The following is a 20,437-nucleotide window of genomic DNA, read 5'->3' as shown; positions in this document are numbered from 1 at the left end:
TCTTTAATGCACCGTAAAAAATGAAGTATTTGACATAGAGCGCTGCCCTGAACATGACTCAAAAGCGCAGGTTTAAACCTCTCTTCCAGTTTTTATTTGGCGTCGATTGACCACGGAAAACTGGAGATATTGAAACTTTTGATTTCATAGTACTAACTACGAAGGAACTATTTACTATTGAAACTAGGAACTATTTTCTCCACTAGAGGGCACTCATGCTCTTTGGACGAATAATGCTTCATTTCAGTGTTCTGTTCACTATCTGTTGCCATCCAATTTCTGTCATATCATAACCTGTTTATTCATTTTAAATTTTATTTGAGCTTGTTGTTGCATTTGGCAACTTGTGCCTGAATGGAACATCTATTTTGCTTTCTTTAGAAGTGACTGGAAAGATTTGCATTATATTGCATTATTTTGTCGTGTCTCAATCAGATGCAATGCTAATCCCAAATCACGAACAAACCTTCGGGGCTATCGCAGTATGCCGCAGACGCCGCTGCGCTCAGCTGCACTGACTCATTAAAGCTGGAAGCAGAGCGACGGTGAGATTGCATGGCGCTGTTGAGGAGGCGTTGTGTGTTTACCGTGAAGGAGAGAGACTCAGGCAGCAGACCAAGCTGTTGTCAAGATGGGACCTTGCACCCTTTTAGCTTGATGACTAATCCAGCTGGGCTCATCGTAATCATTAGAACATGCGCGCATACACATACAGCTTTAGGGAGCCAGTGGCAGGGTTCAGTAGAGAAAAAATAGATTTAAGATAAAGGGAGCTTTTCTGATGACAAAAAAAAAATGTTGTGAACTGAATATCCAGTAGGTGTATTAAAGGTGCAAGAAATATACATTATGAGCCAATGCGTCAGTCCATCTTGTTAATACACCTACAATACGCCCCCGAGGCGACATGCTTTATGTGAGCTTGTCATTGTTAAGAGTTCCTGTCCGTCGTGGGCTATTGTCAGCTACAAATTCTTCAGGCTGACATAAATCGGAGGTCACAGGTGACACGAGTCATGGCAACAAAAAAAGTTGACTGGACGAGTTATTAACTTGCAGTATGGTGGCCTAAAAGAGTTTTTAAAAAAAAAATCTAAATACTGGGCGGATAAGGAAAATAGTCCCATTTGCAATGACCAGACAAACAGTTGGGACAAAACAATGTATGACACTCTGTCAATTGTTTAAAACAGGGGTCCCCAACCTTTTTTGCACCACGGACTGGTGTGATATGGGTCTTTTTTTCATGGACCGGTGTTCTGTCAAATTTTGCACCCTTACAAAATTATGCTCCCAAAGCTTTTGTGGCAGTGAAAAAAGCCCTTTTTTATATTTAGTTGGAGTCTCAATGTTATCCAAAAATGCCAAAAAACTATTTACATCATAAACATACATGTGCAACACGAAAATGGCGTAAATTAATGCTTAACGACACTGCGAAGTCATTAAGTGAGAGCTGCGTGCAGTTGTTGTGTGCAGCTAACATGGCAAACGTAAGTTAATATTCCTTTCTTTAAAGAAAGTTTGTCGCTGCACTCGCGGTCATTTTTAACGTTACGCGCATGCCAAATTTGTCGGAACACCGGCAATGTGCGGCAGAAAAATACAGCAAATATAAAATAACATTTGTTTTTAGCCCCGTCGTGTTAAGTGCAGGGAAAATACAACTCACCCGCTGAATCAGTGGGAGGCCCGAGCTTGTTTTTTTTGAGACGAGATGGTCCAGAGATGGGAGAGCGAGAGAAGCCTGCTTCACAAAGATACGATGTTGGAAATTGTAGCACAGTTTTCAGTGCTGTCCTAGCGATGTCAGGATATTCCGAAATGACTTTAATCGAGAACCTCGGTAAAGTTGTTGTCTCAAATGTACGTTTAAGGTTGCCGTCATTTGTGATCTCTACAAGCTGATATTCCTGTTGCACAGACATGCTCGAATATCTCGGTTTATTCACATACAGGTCACGAATCCACTCCTTCGCAGTTCGTGGGTCTTCAGTGATTGGGAAGTAGCATAGATTTTGAATTCTTTGAGGTTGTAGGCTCATCTTCTGGCTCATCAGGTGCCCTTTTCCCCGTAAAAAATCTCTCCAAAGATGTCTGTTTTTCAGTCATTCTAGTGTGGGGGGCTTATTATTTCCGGGAACAAATGTGATGCTCCCGCCCTACGTCATACATCATTATCAATGACAAGCGCACATAGATATATATAAAACAAGATGTACTGCTAGCAGTCCAATCAATGGATTTCTATGACGGCATTCACTCCTGTAGTATTATATCTAGAGTAGACAGGGATATTGGTGTGTTCAGGGGCACACGCCAAAGTTAATTTGGCCAGAATGCAGTCATGAATAAATTAATATTTGCCGGTAGCAAATGTGCCACGGACCGGTACCGGTCCGCGGCCCAGCGGTTGGGGACCCCAGGCTTAAAAGGTACTGTACATGCTAACACCTGGTTCCATATAGCACAACTTTTCTGTTCAAGAGGGCTATCTTGGTGTGCCAAGTCACAGATATGAAGTTTGCGCAGCCACTGTAAGACCAATTGTCACCAAATGCCCAACCTGTAACTCCTACATTATCAGATGGGATGGGAAGAGGACCCAGGCTCTATTATGGATGTTAACATATTCTCCGAGTCATTGGAGTCAATCAATAATTCACTCAGACCATAAAACTACCACTGATGATGATGTTTTCAAGTTTCTCTTCCTTGTTGGAGCCATTCAAGGGACTCACCTTACATATTTTCTCTTTTTAAGTCATTTGCAATGTGATGAAAGCTGAAGGTGAAGTTGCTAACTTGACGGCTACATTAGAGTGCTATGTAAACTGGGTGCTTGGAAAACAGGTGCCAAAACATGATTACCTATTAATCAACTGGAATAGTCAAGTTGATTCATCCACTAGTCGACTAACTGTATCAACCCCTAATTCAGACACAACCCTAACCATCAGTCTTTTGTTTTCTGATCACAGGTGAGCTGCTGGATGGCCAGCGAGGACTTGTGCCATCAAACTTTGTAGAGTTTGTCCAAGACAAGGAGAAGCTGTCAATTCAAGATGGAGATTGTAGAGAAGATCTTGGCCCAGTGGATCATAAACCGCTTGCCTTGATGTCTGTGGATGGAGGATCCGGCCAAGATGGTCTCTTGAGCTCGGCGAATGCCTTGGTTCCCTGTAGCAACGGGACTGTGGCGCCCCTGGACCCCGAGGACCTGGCTGAAGACGTTGTGCCTTATCCCCGAAAGATCACTCTGATCAAGCAGCTGGCGCGAAGCGTCATCGTGGCCTGGGAGCCTCCAGTTGTGCCTTTGGGCTGGGGGAACATCTCTGGCTATAACGTGTTGGTGGATGGCGAGCTACGGGCCAGCATACCTTTCGGCGGGCGTACCAAATGCTTGCTGGAGAAACTGGACCTTGACGGATGTGTTCACCGCGTTTCGGTCCAGAGCGTCACAGACAGGGGCTTGTCGGACGAGCTGCGCTGCACTCTTTTAGTTGGGGCCAACGTGGTGGTGGCACCTTGCGGCCTCCGAGTAGATGACATCCAGCGGGACACGGCTGAGCTCTCTTGGTTGCCTAGTAACAGTAACTATGGTCACACGGTCTTACTGGATGGTGTGGACCACGCAGTCTTAAAGCCGGGGAGGTATAGACTACGCTTCTTCAACCTAAAGCCGCTGACGGTGTACAAAGTGACTGTGGCGGCACAGCCGCATCAGGTGCCATGGCAACTGCCTCTGGAGCAGAGGGAGAGGAAGGAAGCAGGAGTGGAATTCTGCACTCAGGCTGCAGGTCAGCACTACATCATGGAGACAGTATCAATAATGTATGCATAGCTTCATCATCCCCAATAGACTTTGTCAATATTTCTACTTAGGATTCAGAATAGATGGATTCTATAGACAGCTTTGTGTGCATATTTCTGTTTCACTTTCAGGTTTTAACGCAGTAACAATATGTGTGCACGCTTACCAGCCATGACAATAAGTAAACCGCCATAACATAATGAGAAAAAGACAAGCACTATGGCCAAATTCCTACTCTTACGATTACAGTAATACAGTGGTACCTCTACTTACGAATGTCTCTGCATACAGAATTTTCAGGTTAAGACACCTCAACGAGAAAATTTCAGGATACAAAAGACAAAAATACAGTATGGCTGGTACTCGCAGCTCCCACAGGTTACTAGACATAACATATTTATAGCTCCTCTGCCATTGACTATTGCCAAGCATTCCTGTCATCCAACTGGCTAGGAGGGACCTCTACTGTATGTGTATGTGTGTATCCCAGCGTCTTCTTCATTCTCCCCCTTGTGTTCCGACAGCTTTACATGAGTGTATTAACTTTTATTCTTTATTTATTTATTAAAAAAAAAAATTCTTTTTACATTATGCACAACTCTGATTTTATGTTTATTGCGCAATAATCTAATTTTAAGATGTATTTTTTAGAGTGCTGTAACGATTAATCGATTAACTCGAGTAATTCGATTAGAAAAAAAATGATTCAAATTAAATTTTGCTGCTTCAAGTATTTGTCTAATTAAAGTGGAGTTGTAATTGTTTTGAAAGTGTTTGCGTTTAGTTTTATTGATTTGGGTGGCCTCCAGTGGCGACAGTGAATATGATATTACACATTTCACATGGCTGAATCCAGCTGGTCCCTGTCAAGACCAACATAAGTTTTTGTTTGGGCTAATGTTTTTTTTTTGATGTGTTTGTAATTTAGTTTAATAGGTATATTTAGCCAGTTTTTGCGAGAATATGTCTTTGAACCATTTGTTGAGAGCATTGAAAAAAAGTTTTTATAGCATTTAAGCCAGAGAACTTTTTCTATGTAAGTTAGTCAATTATTCTTTTGTTGTACTTCGATCCTCATTCATTTTTTTTTTTTTTTTTTAATACTGTTTTAGGCTCGGCTCAAGTATTTTAATGTTTTATGTTCCTTCTCTGATTACTCAATTATTTGAACTAACTAGTTCATCGATTAATCGACTACTAAAATAATCGGTAGCTGCATCTCTAATTTGTTACATGTTTTGATGCATTTTTATGCATTATAAAAGATTTATAATAATACATTTTATATATAGAGCGCTTTTACCGTTGCTCAAAGGCGCTTTACAATTGAGGAAAAAAAAAAAAAAATAAATAAAGCTCACACAACGTGGGCAGTACAAAACAATAGAGAAAATAAATTACAAATTACAATTATTATTTTATTTATGTCTGAATTTTGGGGGGCTTGGAACTGATTAGGACATTTACAGGTAAAATGCATCACTACTTAACAAAATTTTCAGGTTACAAAACTACTTCCAGAACCATTTAATTTCATAAGTAGAGGTACCACTGTACTCAGTTTACAAGATGGTTTTCTATGCTATGTTGTTTCATGTTTAGTTTATTTCACTGTTTCGCACTTTGTAAAGTTTTGGCTTAATTAGACTTGGCCGTAAAAGTGTTTGTCGGAGATCCGTACTTGATCGAGTCCTGCTTTTGGTTTTGTAAAGGAAAATTTTACAAATATGTAGTTGTGCAATAGAGCTCATAGGATGCATCTGGGCGCAATGTTGTGACTGGTAAGCGAGTTGCGCAGTATTGCAGATAAGTACAGGTCCTACATTTCCTTACGATGCCATTGTTGTGTATTGTATCTTGTCTAGGTCCAACACCCTATTGCAGAACAGGTCAGAATCATATATTAAATCCCAGGCTGAATTTCACGTCTCACTCCTGAATGATCTATGACATTTTTATTCACTAATTAAATCATAATGTTTTTCAAAACAAAACGAAATGTAATTTTATCCAGCTTTCCTCACGGCCTATAACTAATTAGCATAAAACTAAGCACCACATGATATGATTACTTATTATCTTGATGAGTCATTTTTTTTTTGCCTGTAGCATAGCCCGGCATAACCATTATGCAATAAAAACTGTGGCACTGCCCACGGAAATAACAGTTTTGTATAAGAATACATTTGTTTCTGCACAAATACAGATTTGCATGTTAAATCAAAATTACTCTATGACTGCACTCTGTTGAGCAATGTACTGCTCCAGCACCACATGTTTATTTTGACATATATTTAGTAACAGACACCATTGTGTTAATGTGAATGTAGCCCACTAGCTGTGTTACATTATTACAATATTGCACATTTAATATGACGCATGCCGTTATAAATAAACCCATTTAGTTTTTTTCAGATTTCCACAGTCACCTCACCCCTCTTCCTCCGCATGTTGGCGCATTTGGGGAATGCTTTAGACTCATTCGTCTTTCACTGCACGTCAACTAGAATGGGAAAGTAAATGAATTCCATGCCTTTTCTCTTAACTGCCAGGCCCTCCTCTGCCTCCACAAGATGTACAGGTGCTCTGTGGGCAGGCACCTGGGGTACTACAGGTCCGATGGAAGCCCCCTCTTCTGTCTCCTACAGGCACATCCAATGGAGCCAATGTCCTTGGTTATGCTGTCTGCACCAAAGGGCAGAAGGTGAGATGCTTTTTTCCTTGACCCATATTCCGGTCACGTTTTATTCCTGTTATTCAGATTTCCAAATAATCCCAGTTGCTTTGTGAATCATAGATCTGTCACTTATGGATGTACAGTGATACCTCGCTACTTCGCGCTTCTAACTTGGCACCATCAGTCCATCCCGGATTTTTTTTTCAATCAAAAAAATAAAAATACAAATGAGCTGTCCCGAGCGTAGTCTCATGTTGCCTCCCACCCTCTCCCTGCTCTTTGTTCGTCAGGCAGTGCATTGGAGTTGCTTATAGATGTTAACGATGATTCAGACGTTTAATGTTTGATCTTGCCAGAGAAGGGAACTTCAAAGTGCCGCATGCATTTATCATCGTTTAACTTGTTAAACAGATACTGTGGCAACTCATTGTGTGTAAATGAGCAGCTGGAGCGAATTTGAGTGGACTCACTCAATGAAGCATTTAATAAAGCCAAGTTTAATAAAGCCTTTTTCTTGTTTAAATATAATTCGGTGGGGGACAGGAATATGTTTAAAACTCATAATTATTACAATTGAAATGCTTAAAAAACATTTATTAAAAAAAAAATAAAAAAAAATAAATATATATATATATATATATATATATATATATATATATATATATGTATATGTATATATATATATATATATATATATATATATATATATATTAGGGCTGTCAAAATTATCGCGTTAACGAGCGGTAATTAATTTTTTTAATTAATCCCTTTAAAATATTTGACGCAATTAACGCACAAATGCCCTGCTCAAACAGATTAAAATGAGAGCACAGTGAAAGGTGTACTTCTTGTGTTTTTCGGAGTTTTGGTGCCCTCTGCTGGCGCTTGGGTGCGACTGATTTTATAGGCTTCAGCACCCATGAGCATTGTGTAAGTAATTATTGACATCAGCATCGGTGGGCTACTAGTTTATTTTTTGATTGAAAATTTTACAAATTTTATTAAAACGAAAACATGAAGAGGGGTTTTGATATAAAATTTCTATAACTTGTCTTTTAAGAACTACAAGTCTTTCTATCCATGGATCGCTTTAACAGAATGTTAATAATGGTAATGCCATCTTGTTGATTTATTGTTATAATAAAGAAATACCGTACTTATGTACCGTATGTTAAATGTATATATCCATCTTGTGTCTTATCTTTCCATTCCAACAATAATTTACAGAAAAATATGACATTTTATAGATGGTTTGAATTGTGATTAATTGCGATTAATTACGATTAATTAATTTTTAAGCTGTAATTAACTCGATTTAAACATTTTAATCGTTCGACACTCCTAATATATATATATATAATATAGTTTTTTTTTTTTTAATTGTATTTTGGGGGAAAAAGTAAAAAAAAAACGTCTTCTTTGTATCTCTTTCAATGCTAAATCAGAATAAATACATTGAACAAACAAACATTTTTGTGGGGGGGGGGGTTGGGGGCGCTACTTCGCGGTTTTTTAATTTATCGCGGCGGGTTCTGGTCCCCATTAAACGTGAAAAACGAGGGCTCACTGTATATGCAATTAAAGAATGCCAATTTTACTGTCAATGCAGAGCCGCACGAGTCTATACTTAGATAAGGCTCTTCTGCCCCCTGGTGATGACAACATATAATCAGCCATTTAGTACTTGCAAATATGCTATTTCTATATTATCTGCTCATGCTTCGATCTCTTCATTCAGCTGACGAGAAAACTAGCCCAAACGAAGCATTCCATTATTTGTACATCAAAGTAAATATCAATGTCAATTCAAAATGAAAATCACGTCTACAGTAATATAGACGATATTGCAGCTAAAATCTGAAAGGTTCTTTAAGACCTTTAAAACCTTTTTCAAACACACACTAAATTAATTAAGTTTTTATTTAGTTGTCAATTTATCTTACGTGGCTTACTTATACAAATTTCACAAGGTCATATTTATTCAGGTGACATTAATTCAAGAACATTTTTTTGGAGTTTCTCAGACTTTTATGAGAGGAATATAAATTTCAGTAGACTTAACCAGTGTTGGTTGGCCACTGTCTGCCTAGCCTACACACTATCATGCGACAGATACAGTCACTCCATCAATTAAAGTCTGTAATGCATGTTTTCTTTTTATCCACTATTCCTTTGGTCGAAAAACAAAAATTTATGTTCAGTTTCATGCTGTAAATTGATAATAAAACGAAGTAAATAAAATTCAACCATGAACGCACAGGGGACAGTTCACGTGAAACAGGCGAACACATATATTTAAACTATATGATTTCAGTGTAACCGGGTGGTCGCTCTTTTGTGTTGTCAGGAAGGGCACCCGGCGTAAAAAAAAGCGGGGTGTTAAATCTATCATGCAAATCGACTGTTTTGCTGTGACGACCCCTGAGAGGGAAAAGCTGAAATTTCAGTGTACTATCAAATTTTACTGTATTATTGGCTGCGCCTTCAGCATCCAACTAAAGCTGGGGTCGGCAAGCCGTGTTTTGACAGCCGCATTTGGCTCTTAAGCGCTGTCCTGGGTGGCTCCCTGGAGCATTTTCAAAAATGTTTGAAAATGGAACAAAATGGTTGAGGGAAATATATTTTTTGTTTTGAAATGGTTTCTGTTGGAGGACAAAAATGACACAAACATTTTTAATGTTTTCCAATGCTGTAAAAATGTGTAGAATAAATTTCAACATTTCTGTCAACGAAGATTTGTGTCATAGCCTGCGACACACGCTTGACACTGATGCAAGAGACGTTCTGTTATTCTCACTATATAATTGGCCAAAGAGTCGAAATGCTTTCTGATAAAATGCATGTTTAAAAGTGGGAAACGTGGGTCACAACAACGCTTGCACGGACTGTTGGGTTCTTTTTTTCTGTAATAATGGACGATTTATATGAGGAAATTTTCCACTACTTAAAGACAGGAGAATGCAGCATCAGGACTCTCTTCTCAAAATGTCCCAAGGGTCGAAAGGCCCCCATTCGAGAGAGACAGATGTGTGCGCACACGTTTGCACTTCTATATAACTGCATTTTCTAATAATACGCTCTGTGTGTGATATCATCAGTCAGTTTACCTACGCATTTTTAAATAGTAACTTTTAAGCTGATGCAATCAAGAGCAACCGGACCATTTTTAAAAAGGCATTTTATTGGAGAGCATTTCGCTCGTCTGCGTGGCTGTCGCGTGCTTGGTGAGGCTCACGTGGAGCTGGATGTGATAGAGCGCGTTCGGGTGGCGGGTCCCGGTGCCGGGAGTTGAGATGGGGCGGCGTAGGGTCGGTCACCAACGGGCTTACACTCACAAGTGATTCACACGATTACTGGGTTCTAGATCACAGAACTGATTTGTGTACATTCTACCCCTTTCAGGGACGTAGCTTATAGACTCCCCCGTCCCCCTCTTTCCCTGGTCAACAGGCCCTCCACATGGTGTCAACCGGAAATACATCTAGCTGACGATAGCACCAACATATTAGTAGTTAGTGTACACATTCAATGTATTTCTTGTTGTTGTTTGTGTTTCTTTTCTTTCTTCTTTTGTGTTTCTTTTCTTCTGCTCCCCCATAACCCCTTCCTGTTAAGAAAAAGAAAAAAAAAATGACATCAAAAATCTGATTTGTTTATTGCATTTCTATAATTTCATAAAAGCAATGAAACATGTCATTGAGGTGGCATCATACAAAAGAGTAGTCACGTGGTGCGTTGGATGTACTGCAGGGAAAATAAACATTAAATCATGAAGGCTCATTAAGTATTTTCAGCCGACTTAGTCATTTTGATAGTAGGGTAATAAAGCTAATACAGATACATACAGCATGTGTTGCCTTCATTATTAGGCTTATTTAAGGCTTTTAATTTTCAGATATTTGTTTTTTGCTTTTTTGGTCCAATATGGCTCTTTCAACATTTTGGGTTGCCGACTCCTGAGCTAAAAAAAAAAATCACAGTTTCAATTTGGTGTCAACTACTCTATTTACCTGTACCAATCACTTGTGCCCGTCTTGAAACCAGATAGCGGAAGTGATGTTCCCAATGGCAGACTACGTGACTGTGGAGCTGACAAGGATACAGTGCCTGGAGGCCAGGGAGGTCATTGTCAGGACACTGTCTGCACAGGGAGAATCCCAGGACTCCCACGTCGCTGTCATTCCAAACAACCTGCTCGTGCCTCTACCTCCGCTTCCCCTGCCGGCGCCGATACACCCTCACCCCCACCCCCACGCCCAGCCTCACCTTACATCCCCTCACCATCCTCATGCCACCCCACAGATTCCCGCCCCACCACAAGCCCACGGTCCACCGCTACCACCCCATACCCATCCTCCACACCCTCAACACCACACAAGAGTCCCTCACCCAGGAGTGCCCCAGCCAAACCAGAGTCGACTGCCGCATCCTCATACGCAGCCCCCGCACCCCCATCAAGGTCCCAGGCCCCAGCACCGACTGCCTCTGCAACCCCACGCTCACCCCCACCCGATACCTCAGAGACCAGTAAGTGCCAGAGACCTGGATGCCAAAGAGCAAGCCGCCCACCATATGGCCGCCCCGCCTGGTTGGGACCTTGCCCGATCCCCATCCTCCCAGTCACCTGTACCCATGCAGGGCCACACTCTTGAGCCCCCACCTCCTGGTAATCCACGTTCCCCCTCACCTCAGAGGATTCTCCCACAGCCGAGAGGGACTCTCATCCCAGACAATGTGGCCAAAGCTATTGCCCGGGAAGCGGCGCAGAGGGTGGCGGCAGAAAGCGGCAAGGTCTGACTGTACCACGTGAAGACACTCGTGTTTGTCATGGGAACCTGCAAAAGTACCCTTCTGTCTCGCATTTCAGGGGGACCGGAGACCTGTTGGCTACGCCGAACAGGGTCAGTCCTTTCACCAGCATCACTCGGATGAGGAAGAGGAAGACGGGGAAGGGTTCACGCGTCGCCGACGAAGGGGGCCGTCAGTCGATGAGTTCCTTCGAGGCTCTGAGCTAGGAAGGCCGGTATGTGTTAAACGGGGCAAGCCTTCTCACGTCAACCGTTTGAACAGAAAGACCTCGGACGAGTCTCTTACACGAGAACAAATCTGGCTTGGTTGCATGCAAACACGACCGCGCCCGGCATCACTGTGCCTTCATGTGTCATGCGTGTTTGGTGTGTGCACGTCTGTATGTATGTGGACTTAAACAAGCGGGTCTGTGTGTTTGTGTGTGACTGTCAAAAGCCCCACTATAGTCACAATGAAGATTATCACAGCGAGAGCAGCCGTGGCTCTGACCTGTCTGACATCATGGAAGAGGATGAGGAGGAGCTGTACTCAGAGATGCAGCTGGACGAGGGACGTCGACGCAACTCGCACAACACACCCAAGGTGCAGTTTTTGCACTTACTGTACTTATAAACCACAGAGACTCATAACTATCCAAATTCATAGTTGGTTTTAGCAAACTGCACAGGCACGGATACTTCCCTGCTGCCTTTTCTTGCATTTGACATGTGTTGTTAGCGTGTGTGCTGAGTTTCGATGAAGTACTGTGGAACCTCCAAAGTCAAACACAGTAACAGGATGTGACATTGTTGGAATTTTAAAAAAATGAAACAGGGTAAAACGAGTTCTTCAGTATTTAAATACAGTGGGGCAAATAAGTATTTAGTCAACCACTAATTGTGCAAATTCTCCCACTTGAAAATATTAGAGAGGCCTGTAATTGTCAACATGGGTAAACCTCAACCATGAGAGACAGAATGTGGAAAAAAACCCCAGAAAATCACATTGTTTGATTGTTAAAGAATTTATTTGCAAATCATGGTGGAATATAAGTATTTGGTCAATACCAAAAGTTCATCTCAATACTTTGTTATGTACCCTTTGTTGGCAATATGTGAGGCCAAACGTTTTCTGTAATTCTTCACAAGCTTTTCACACACTGTTGCTGGTATTTTGGCCCATTCCTCCATGCAGATCTCCTCTAGAGCAGTGATGTTTTGGGGCAGTCGTTGGGCAACACGGACTTTCAACTCCCTCCACAGATTTTCTATGGGGTTGAAATCTGGAGACTGGCTAGGCCACTCCAGGACCTTGAAATGCTTCTTACGAAGCCACTCTTTTGTTGCCCTGGCTGTGTGTTTCGGATCATTGTCATGCTGAAAGACCCAGCCACGTCTCATCTTCAATGCCCTTGCTGATGGGAGGAGATTTTCACTTAAAATCTCTCGATACATGGCCCATTCATTCTTTCCTTTACATGGATCAGTCGTCCTGGTCACTTTGCAGAAAAACAGCCCCAAAGCATGATGTTTCCACCCCCATGCTTCACAGTGGGTATGGTGTTCTTCGGATTTTGGAGTGAGACTGACTGAGTTTGTGGACAGGTGTCTTTTATACCGATAATGAGTTAAAACAGGTACCATTAATACAGGTAACGAGTGGAGCCTCATTAGACCTCGTTAGAATAAGTTAGACCTCTTTGACAACCAGAAATCCTCTTGTTTGTAGGTGACCAAATACTTATTTTCCACTCTAAATTGGAAATATATTCTTTAAAAATCAAACAATGTGATTTTCAGTTTTTTTTTTTTCCACATTCTGTTTCATGGTTGAGGTTTACCCATGTTGACATTTACAGGCCTCTCTGACCTTTTCAAGTAGGAGTTGGTTGCACAATTGGTGGTTGACTAAATACCTATGTGCCCCACTGTAATTACAAAGGTACATTAAGATTTAATTTTATTTTGTTCAATCTACACTCATAATCTCAAAACTCAATGTTCCATTAGGTAATAAATAGAAATGCGGGGGCACCCTACATCCCCTCCCAACAAGCATAGAGAGGGAACTACTGTAATTTCCGGACTATAAGACGCACCTGACAATAAGCCGCTACCCACCAAATTTGACACGAAAATGGCATCATAGATAAACCGCACTGGACTATACTGTCCTCACTGTAATACCAAAGATGTTAACCGGTAAAACTTTATTTTACAGTGGCATCATAAGAGTGTCTAAGACCAAATGAACCACCATAAAGCTTTGAACCAATTGGCTGCAAAGCTTTGCGGCTTCATTTGGCCGTCACTACTTTCTTGGGGGAGAAAGTAAATCTCTGCTGCTACCTGCTGTCAACACTATCCTCATCCAACATGCCTCCTAGCATGCATTACAGCGGTACAGATGTAAATAACAATCAAAATTCATATTCCTTGCTAAATATTTCTTCAGTTACTGTTCCAGTTGTTTCATTAATTGCTAGTTATGGTATTTGGTAACACTTTATTTGACGGTGGCGCCATAAGACTATCATATTTATGACATGACACTGCCATGAGCATTAATGAATGCCTATGACAGATGTCATTTTGTGTCATCCGGCAAATTATCTCACTTTTGAATGGATATAAAAGATCCAAGCTGAACATTAATGGAGTTAGTGACATAATTTGCCAGATGATACTTAATTACATCTGTCGTAAGCATTCGTTATTGCCAATGATAGTGTCATGTCATAATTATGACAGTCTTATGGCAGTCCTATGACACCGCCATCAAATAAAGTGTACCTATTAACCCAAATAAATCAACAAATAAGCCGCACTGGACTATAAGCCACAGGATTCAAAATGAGGGAAAAAATTAGCGGGTTATAGTCTGGAAATTACGGTATTTGCAGTCTTTTTGTTGCTTATAGTAAATATTGCTGGTGGATTAATTTGCTGGATTTGCAAACCACTCCTTGTGGAGACAAAGGTAGTTCTTTGCCAACCATGAAAACTATTTTGTGCTCAAGTCAAATCCATATTCCATGTAGAATTAGTCTTTTACTACTATCTTGTGGTAATTTGATACCAAGCAACCATGTAGAAGTGTTAAGATACAACAGTGCTTTCTCTCTATCTTAATATTAATAAGTAGTAGTAATATTAAATAGCATAAATAGACAATTAACAACTTTTTTCTGTCAGTTATACAACTGTTAACGACATTCATATGTTTAACAATTGTATTGCTCGTATTGTGTGATGTAGCCTGGTTTTTTTCTTCCGTTTGTGGTTGATGTTTGATATCTCGTTGGAGAAATACCTTTAACTACAAATTTAACTACACATGGGTTGTTTGACTTTGGAGGTTCCATTGTATTGGGCATTAGTGACGTTTGGGAGGGAAATAAAATTAAGAAATTTGTGGTTAATTTTAAAGGAGGCAGTTAACAAAGCCTTTGTTTATTTCTCAATTCCTACTTCATGATTAGAATTGTAATTTTGGAAAACTATTTTTCTCGTGGGCTTGTTTGTGTGCGTTTACGTTTGCGTCAGTGTGTCTGTGTTTCGGTGTGCGTGTCTGCGAGCACTGCATGAGTTCGTTTGCATTCAAATTGTTGAAGTACGTCTATGCACATGACCACATATCGTTCACAAACACTACAAAACTAAACTACGGATAATGTGTGAATAGTTCCTGTATTCTGCATTATAGTTAAACACTCCCTCTAGAGGCCGTCATGACCGGGAGAGCGGGCGAAGGATTCATCACAGTGGTGTGCAGCCTCAGAGACGACCTCTGATGGTCCCTGCCATCGGTTAGTATAACATGTGTTACTGTATATTTATCACAAAGGTTCCATGCATGGATTCTAAGATCATTGTTCATTTTATCATGTTTAATATTTTATTTTCAGTAATAAAAGTGTAATGAAAAAGCATATCTTTTTTTGGGTACCTTACTTATCTTCAGCTCTTACTTGGGCCTGAGTCAAGGTGGAGGGAGTTATGAACAGTTCCAGAAACCAGTGGGCACAATCTTTCCCCAGCATCTTTGGGAAAGAAAACAAATGTCAAGAAAGGCTATTATGATGTCAGAAAAGTATATGAAGATAATCAGAAGCAGATATGGCCATTGCGTGCTGAAGAACATATTATGACGGGCTTATGTGTGATTAGTTATTTCTGAACACAGATGAAAATATTTTGGCGGAATAATTTGTATGTCCGCCTCACACTTCTGAGATCATGGGTTCCCACATGGAGTTTGCATGTTCTCGCCGTGCCTATGCTGGTTTTCTCCAGGTACTGCTGTTTCCTCCAAAAAACCAAAAACATGCATGGCTGATTGAACACTCCAAATTGTCCAGAGTGTATGCGTGAATTTTTTTGTTTCATTGTGCCCTGCAATTGGTTGGCAACCATGTCAGGGTGTACCTTGCCTACTGCCCATAGCTAGCTGGGATAGGCTCCAGCACCCCCTAGACCCTTGCGAAGATAAGTAGTACAGAAGGTGAATGAATAAAAGTTGTACTGGTTATTAGTCACACAAGTAATTCCTAAATACAAAATGTCACATTATAGGACTGTTCAGACTTACTGTACTACAACTCTATGGTCCATTTTTATTCTCACACATATCAATACAATAAATATTTACAGTACAGTTGTGTTCAAAATTATTCAACCCCCAGTGTTTTGCAAGTTTAACATTTTTTTTCATCTCGTTTATAATCACATTAAATAATGACATGTCAAGTAGACAAATACAACTGAAATAACAAAAATATTTCTGGAAATTACTTTTCTTACTTTTCATTTTAATTTTCTGTGATTACTTCATTGACAAAATTATTCAACCCCTTAGGTATATATAACTTTAGCACTTAGTCCAACATCCTTTGCAACAGTAACATCCTTTAGACGTGAAGCATAGCTTGACACAAGTTTCTTGCAGTGATCCACAGGTATCTTTGCCCATTCACATGGGCAAAGGCCTCCAGTTCATTAACATTTTTGGGCTTGCGTGGTGCAACTGCCTTCTTCAAGTACCACCAGAGATTTTCAATGGGATCAAAGTCTGGTGATTGCGATGTCCATTTCAGAAAGATGTGGTAGATGTTGAGGTATGCTTAGGATCATTGTCTTGTTGGAACATCCAACCTCACCCAAGCCTCAGCTTTGTCAATGACTGCATGACATTTGCATCCAAGATCTCCTGGTATTGAACTGAATTCGTAATACCTTACACACGCTGACGATTCCCTGTACCTGAAGAAGCAAAACTACCCCACAGCATGACTGAACCCCCACCGTGCTTCACAGTAGATAGGGTGTTCTTTTCTTTATAGGTATCATTCTTTCTCCTCCACACGTACCGTTTATCCATTGGCCCAAAAAGTTCCAGTTTGTTCTCATCACTCCAGAGAACAGTATCCCAAAACCTTTGTGGTTTGTCCACATGGTTTTTGTCATACTTCTTGTGCTTTGGAGTCCGCAGGGGGGTGCGCCTGGGTGTTCTTGCATGGAAGCCATCATTTTGCAGTGTTTGTCTTATTGTCAAGGATGAAACCTGAATACCTTCCTATGACATGTCCTGTCATAGTTCCTCAGCTGTCGCCCGTAGATTTTTCTCCACCTATCGTTTCAGGTATCGCAAAGCAGTTGCAGACAGTAACCTCTTTCTACCACGCCCAGGTAGCGTTTCCACTGTGCCTTTAGCTTTAAACTTGCGGACTATGGTGTCTCTTGAATTTTTTTTTTCCTTTTGCTATCTTTTTTTTATCCATATCCTTGCTTGTGAAGTGAAATGACCTCCTCTCTGAACTTTTTTGACCATTCCTTGGACTCCACCTTGTTGTAAAGATGTCATTAACTTCCAAGAAGAGCCATGTGTCACAGCCCTTTTAAATCTGCTTAATTGCTGTTCATTAGGGTTGCGTTCATATCTACAGATGTTTTCATCAGCTGTTCGACAACGCTTCATGGAAACCTTTGTTCTTAAGAGGGCCAGACTGTTCTTCCTGTATTTTTCAAACACTGAGAGAAAAGTCTGGGAACCAGCCAATTAACAGCCTCTCGAGCAGGTACAAAATCAATCGACAAATCAGATTCGTTTATTTGCGTGACGTGTTCTTAACGAGCAACGTCACTCTTGCGCGTCGAAAGTCGTCTCCACAACAACACAGATGGTGAACGGGAGAGCCGAGAATATGTTCCAATCCACGGTAAAATCAGTTTTATATTACCAAAAACACATCGACACGAGTCATTGACAACAGTCTGTCTGGCGCTAGCCATGTTGAATAAACTCCGCTTTCTTCGTATGTTTACTTCCGCGCGCAAGTCCCTCGTCCTGCCCTCGTCATTTTACTAACGTCACGTCTGCCCGTCGCTGATTGGTCCACTCCGCTGTCTGTTTGCTGTGGCTTGCTCCGCCCTGGAAATTGTATCCGCTGAATGGTGGCCAGACTCAATAGCTGGAACAGCGGTGAGTCTGGTGTACCAGGCAAGTGGACTTGGGGGGTTGAATAATTATGTCAATGAGGTAATCACAGAAAGGCCATTAATTGGAATATTCCCCAAAATATTTTTGTTATTACAGTTTTATTTTTCTATTCGACATATCATGAATGAATGAATGCTTTATTTTGGACATGAGAAAAAAAAAATAGACAAACAAAACAAACGAAAAACAATTTTTTTTTTTTTATTTATTTTTTTAAAATCAGACAGAACCAATGATATTCTTGAGATAAAAGAAACAATAGTTAAGACAGTAATAATTATGATAATAATAAACAAGATCAGAATTTATTCATTGTGTCCAAAAAGGAATAGGATGAAGCATTTGCTTGCTTATTTGATGTGATTATGAACAAGATGAAAAATGAATGTAAAACTTGCCAAAACACTTAATCACTGTGGGGTTGAATAATTTTGAACACAACTGTATGTATGAGATATTAGTTCCATAATGATATTAAATTTTTAATTCCAATCGATCTACCTTTAGTGGTACTTTCATTGCATGTAATTGTTCTGTGATGACATTCACTCATAACCTTGACCGGCTACCTGAACTTCTTAAATGTCTTTCTATTTTTCACATTTTCTGTCTCTCTACATGAATGTCGAGTTAACCTTTTGAATGGAATTATGTTGGCATTGTAACCCTGGCACCTTCTCATTGGTATTTCCTGTAGAAGTAACCTCTGAGAATAACAGTGAGGGAAACATGTCCCCCTTCACCGAGGAGAATAACTATGGCAGAGTAGCTCGGGTCAGGACGAGGTCTTCCCGCAGGCATGGGGGCGGCACCAGGTCTCCCCATGGTATGTGCTGCAGCCTGCAATCCTGCCTGATGCCGCCACAGCACGCCAGCCACGACGCAATTGCCAAGTTGGCAAATGGCAAGGAGGAGCTGGAAACACTTGCAAGTTGTGTTGCAAAGAGCTGTCAACTTTGGGAACCTTTAAGAGGGCAATTTTCCTTTGGCAAATAATATTTTAAAAATATATATACATTTTATATTTTGGTTTATTTCGTATCACAAAAATGCCACTTTACATAAAACCAAAATATGTACTATACTATTCACCCAAAGCAAACACTTTTCGTACAGTTTCTATTTTCTAAGCGATTTATGAATAAACTCGCACCTCAGAAACTTTTACTTCACAGTGTGCTTCGTAGCGATGTACGTATTCGAGAGTGTTTTTATAAGCAGACCCATCATACAGTCATGTGAAAAAATTAGGATATCTTATATTTAGTTCTTTATTAAAAAATGTTCACAATGTCTGATCTTTTTTTTCTTTATCTGGAAAAGAAAGTGATGTAATTTCAGGTAAACAAAGATTAACATTGTTTTACTCATTAAACCAAATATATCAACAAAAATGCATGTTCTAACTGAGGAAAAAGTTTGGACACCCTACCAACTAATAGCGAGTGTTACCCCCTTTGGCTGAAATCACTTCCAGTGAGACGCTTTTTGTAGCCATCTACCAGTCTTTGACATCGATCAGAAGAACATTTGCCCCACTCCTCAACGCAGAATACTTTCAGATGTGAGATGTTTTACAGGTTTCTTGCATGTACAGCCCGTTTCAAGTCACCCCACAGCATCTCAATGGGATTAAGATCTGGGCTTTGACTCGGCCATTCCAGGACTCTCTGTTTCAGTCAGTCCTTGGTGGATTTACTGGTATTTTTTGGGTCATTGTCATGTTGCAGGGTCTAGTTTCACATCAGCTTTCATTTTTTCACTGATGATCTCACATGTTCCTCTAGCACTCTCTGATACACAATATGATTCATGGAGGATTATTTGATGGTAAGCTGTCCAAGCCCTGCTGCAGCAAATCATCCCCAAACCATGACACTTCCACCTTCATGCTTCACAGTTGGTGTGACGTTCTTTTCCTCGATTGCATTATTGGGTTTACGCCAAACATGTCCTCTGTTCAGGTGTCCAAATGATTCAATTTTAGATTCATCTGTCCAAAGAACATTATTCCAGAAGTCCTGGTCTTTGTCTACATTCACTCTGGCAAACTTCAGTTTGGTCTTCATGTTCTTCTTGGAGAGCAAAGGTTTCCTCCTTGCACGCCTCCCATAAAAGTTAAATTTGTGAAGTCTCTTTCTGATTGTAGAGGCATGCACTTTCACATCAACAGTAGCGAGAGCCTGCTGTAGGTCCCGTAATGACATTTCAGTTTTTTTTTTGGAGACTTCTTCTAGCATCTTGCAGTCTGCTCTCGGGGGAACTTGCTTGGACGACCAGACCTGGGCATTTTGGCAATTGTTTTGAATGTCCTCCACTTGCAGACTATTTTCCGGAGAGTGGAATGGCTGATTTGATTTATATATATTTTTTAGATCTTTTGAAATCCCTTACTAGACTCACAAGCGTCTACATTCTTCTTTCTGAAGTCCTCAGACAGCTCCTTTGTTCTCACTGTGGTGTTTTCTCTCTCACTTCAACAGTCAGGGGCACACCGGCAAGCCTCCTTCAAAACACTGGACAATGATGTTCTAATTATGTGCACCTGATGTGACACACCTGTGTGTGATTTAGCCATTTTATCTGGGATTGATTGTGGGGGTGTCCGAATTGATTCCTAAACAGAAATTGCATTTATTTACAATTACATTTTACAGAAA

At 40.5% G+C, this 20,437-nt stretch overlaps 1 protein-coding gene across 10 annotated transcripts in view; it reads left to right on the top strand.

Annotated features, from left to right (window-relative positions):
- rimbp2a (RIMS binding protein 2a) overlaps window positions 1-20,437 on the top strand; it is a 148,731-nt gene that overhangs the window by 110,766 nt on the left and 17,528 nt on the right. For 5 of the 10 annotated variants that reach the window (XM_057818558.1, XM_057818560.1, XM_057818557.1 and 2 more), the window contains 8 exons: window positions 2,982-3,800; window positions 5,680-5,703; window positions 6,367-6,518; window positions 10,536-11,282; window positions 11,359-11,514; window positions 11,736-11,882; window positions 14,985-15,087; window positions 18,475-18,603. In XM_057818558.1, the coding sequence (XP_057674541.1) occupies window positions 2,982-3,800; window positions 5,680-5,703; window positions 6,367-6,518; window positions 10,536-11,282; window positions 11,359-11,514; window positions 11,736-11,882; window positions 14,985-15,087; window positions 18,475-18,603 (2,277 nt within the window). The remainder of the gene's footprint in view (window positions 1-2,981; window positions 3,801-5,679; window positions 5,704-6,366; window positions 6,519-10,535; window positions 11,283-11,358; window positions 11,515-11,735; window positions 11,883-14,984; window positions 15,088-18,474; window positions 18,604-20,437) is intronic. The other 5 variants (XM_057818563.1, XM_057818561.1, XM_057818559.1 and 2 more) reach the window with 4 other exon arrangements.

The sequence above is a fragment of the Corythoichthys intestinalis genome, chromosome 17 (genome assembly GCF_030265065.1).
Source record: "Corythoichthys intestinalis isolate RoL2023-P3 chromosome 17, ASM3026506v1, whole genome shotgun sequence".
NCBI classification, from domain to species: domain Eukaryota; kingdom Metazoa; phylum Chordata; class Actinopteri; order Syngnathiformes; family Syngnathidae; genus Corythoichthys; species Corythoichthys intestinalis.
Note: the sequence above shows the minus strand (reverse complement) of the source record. Positions and strands in the feature narration are given on the sequence as shown.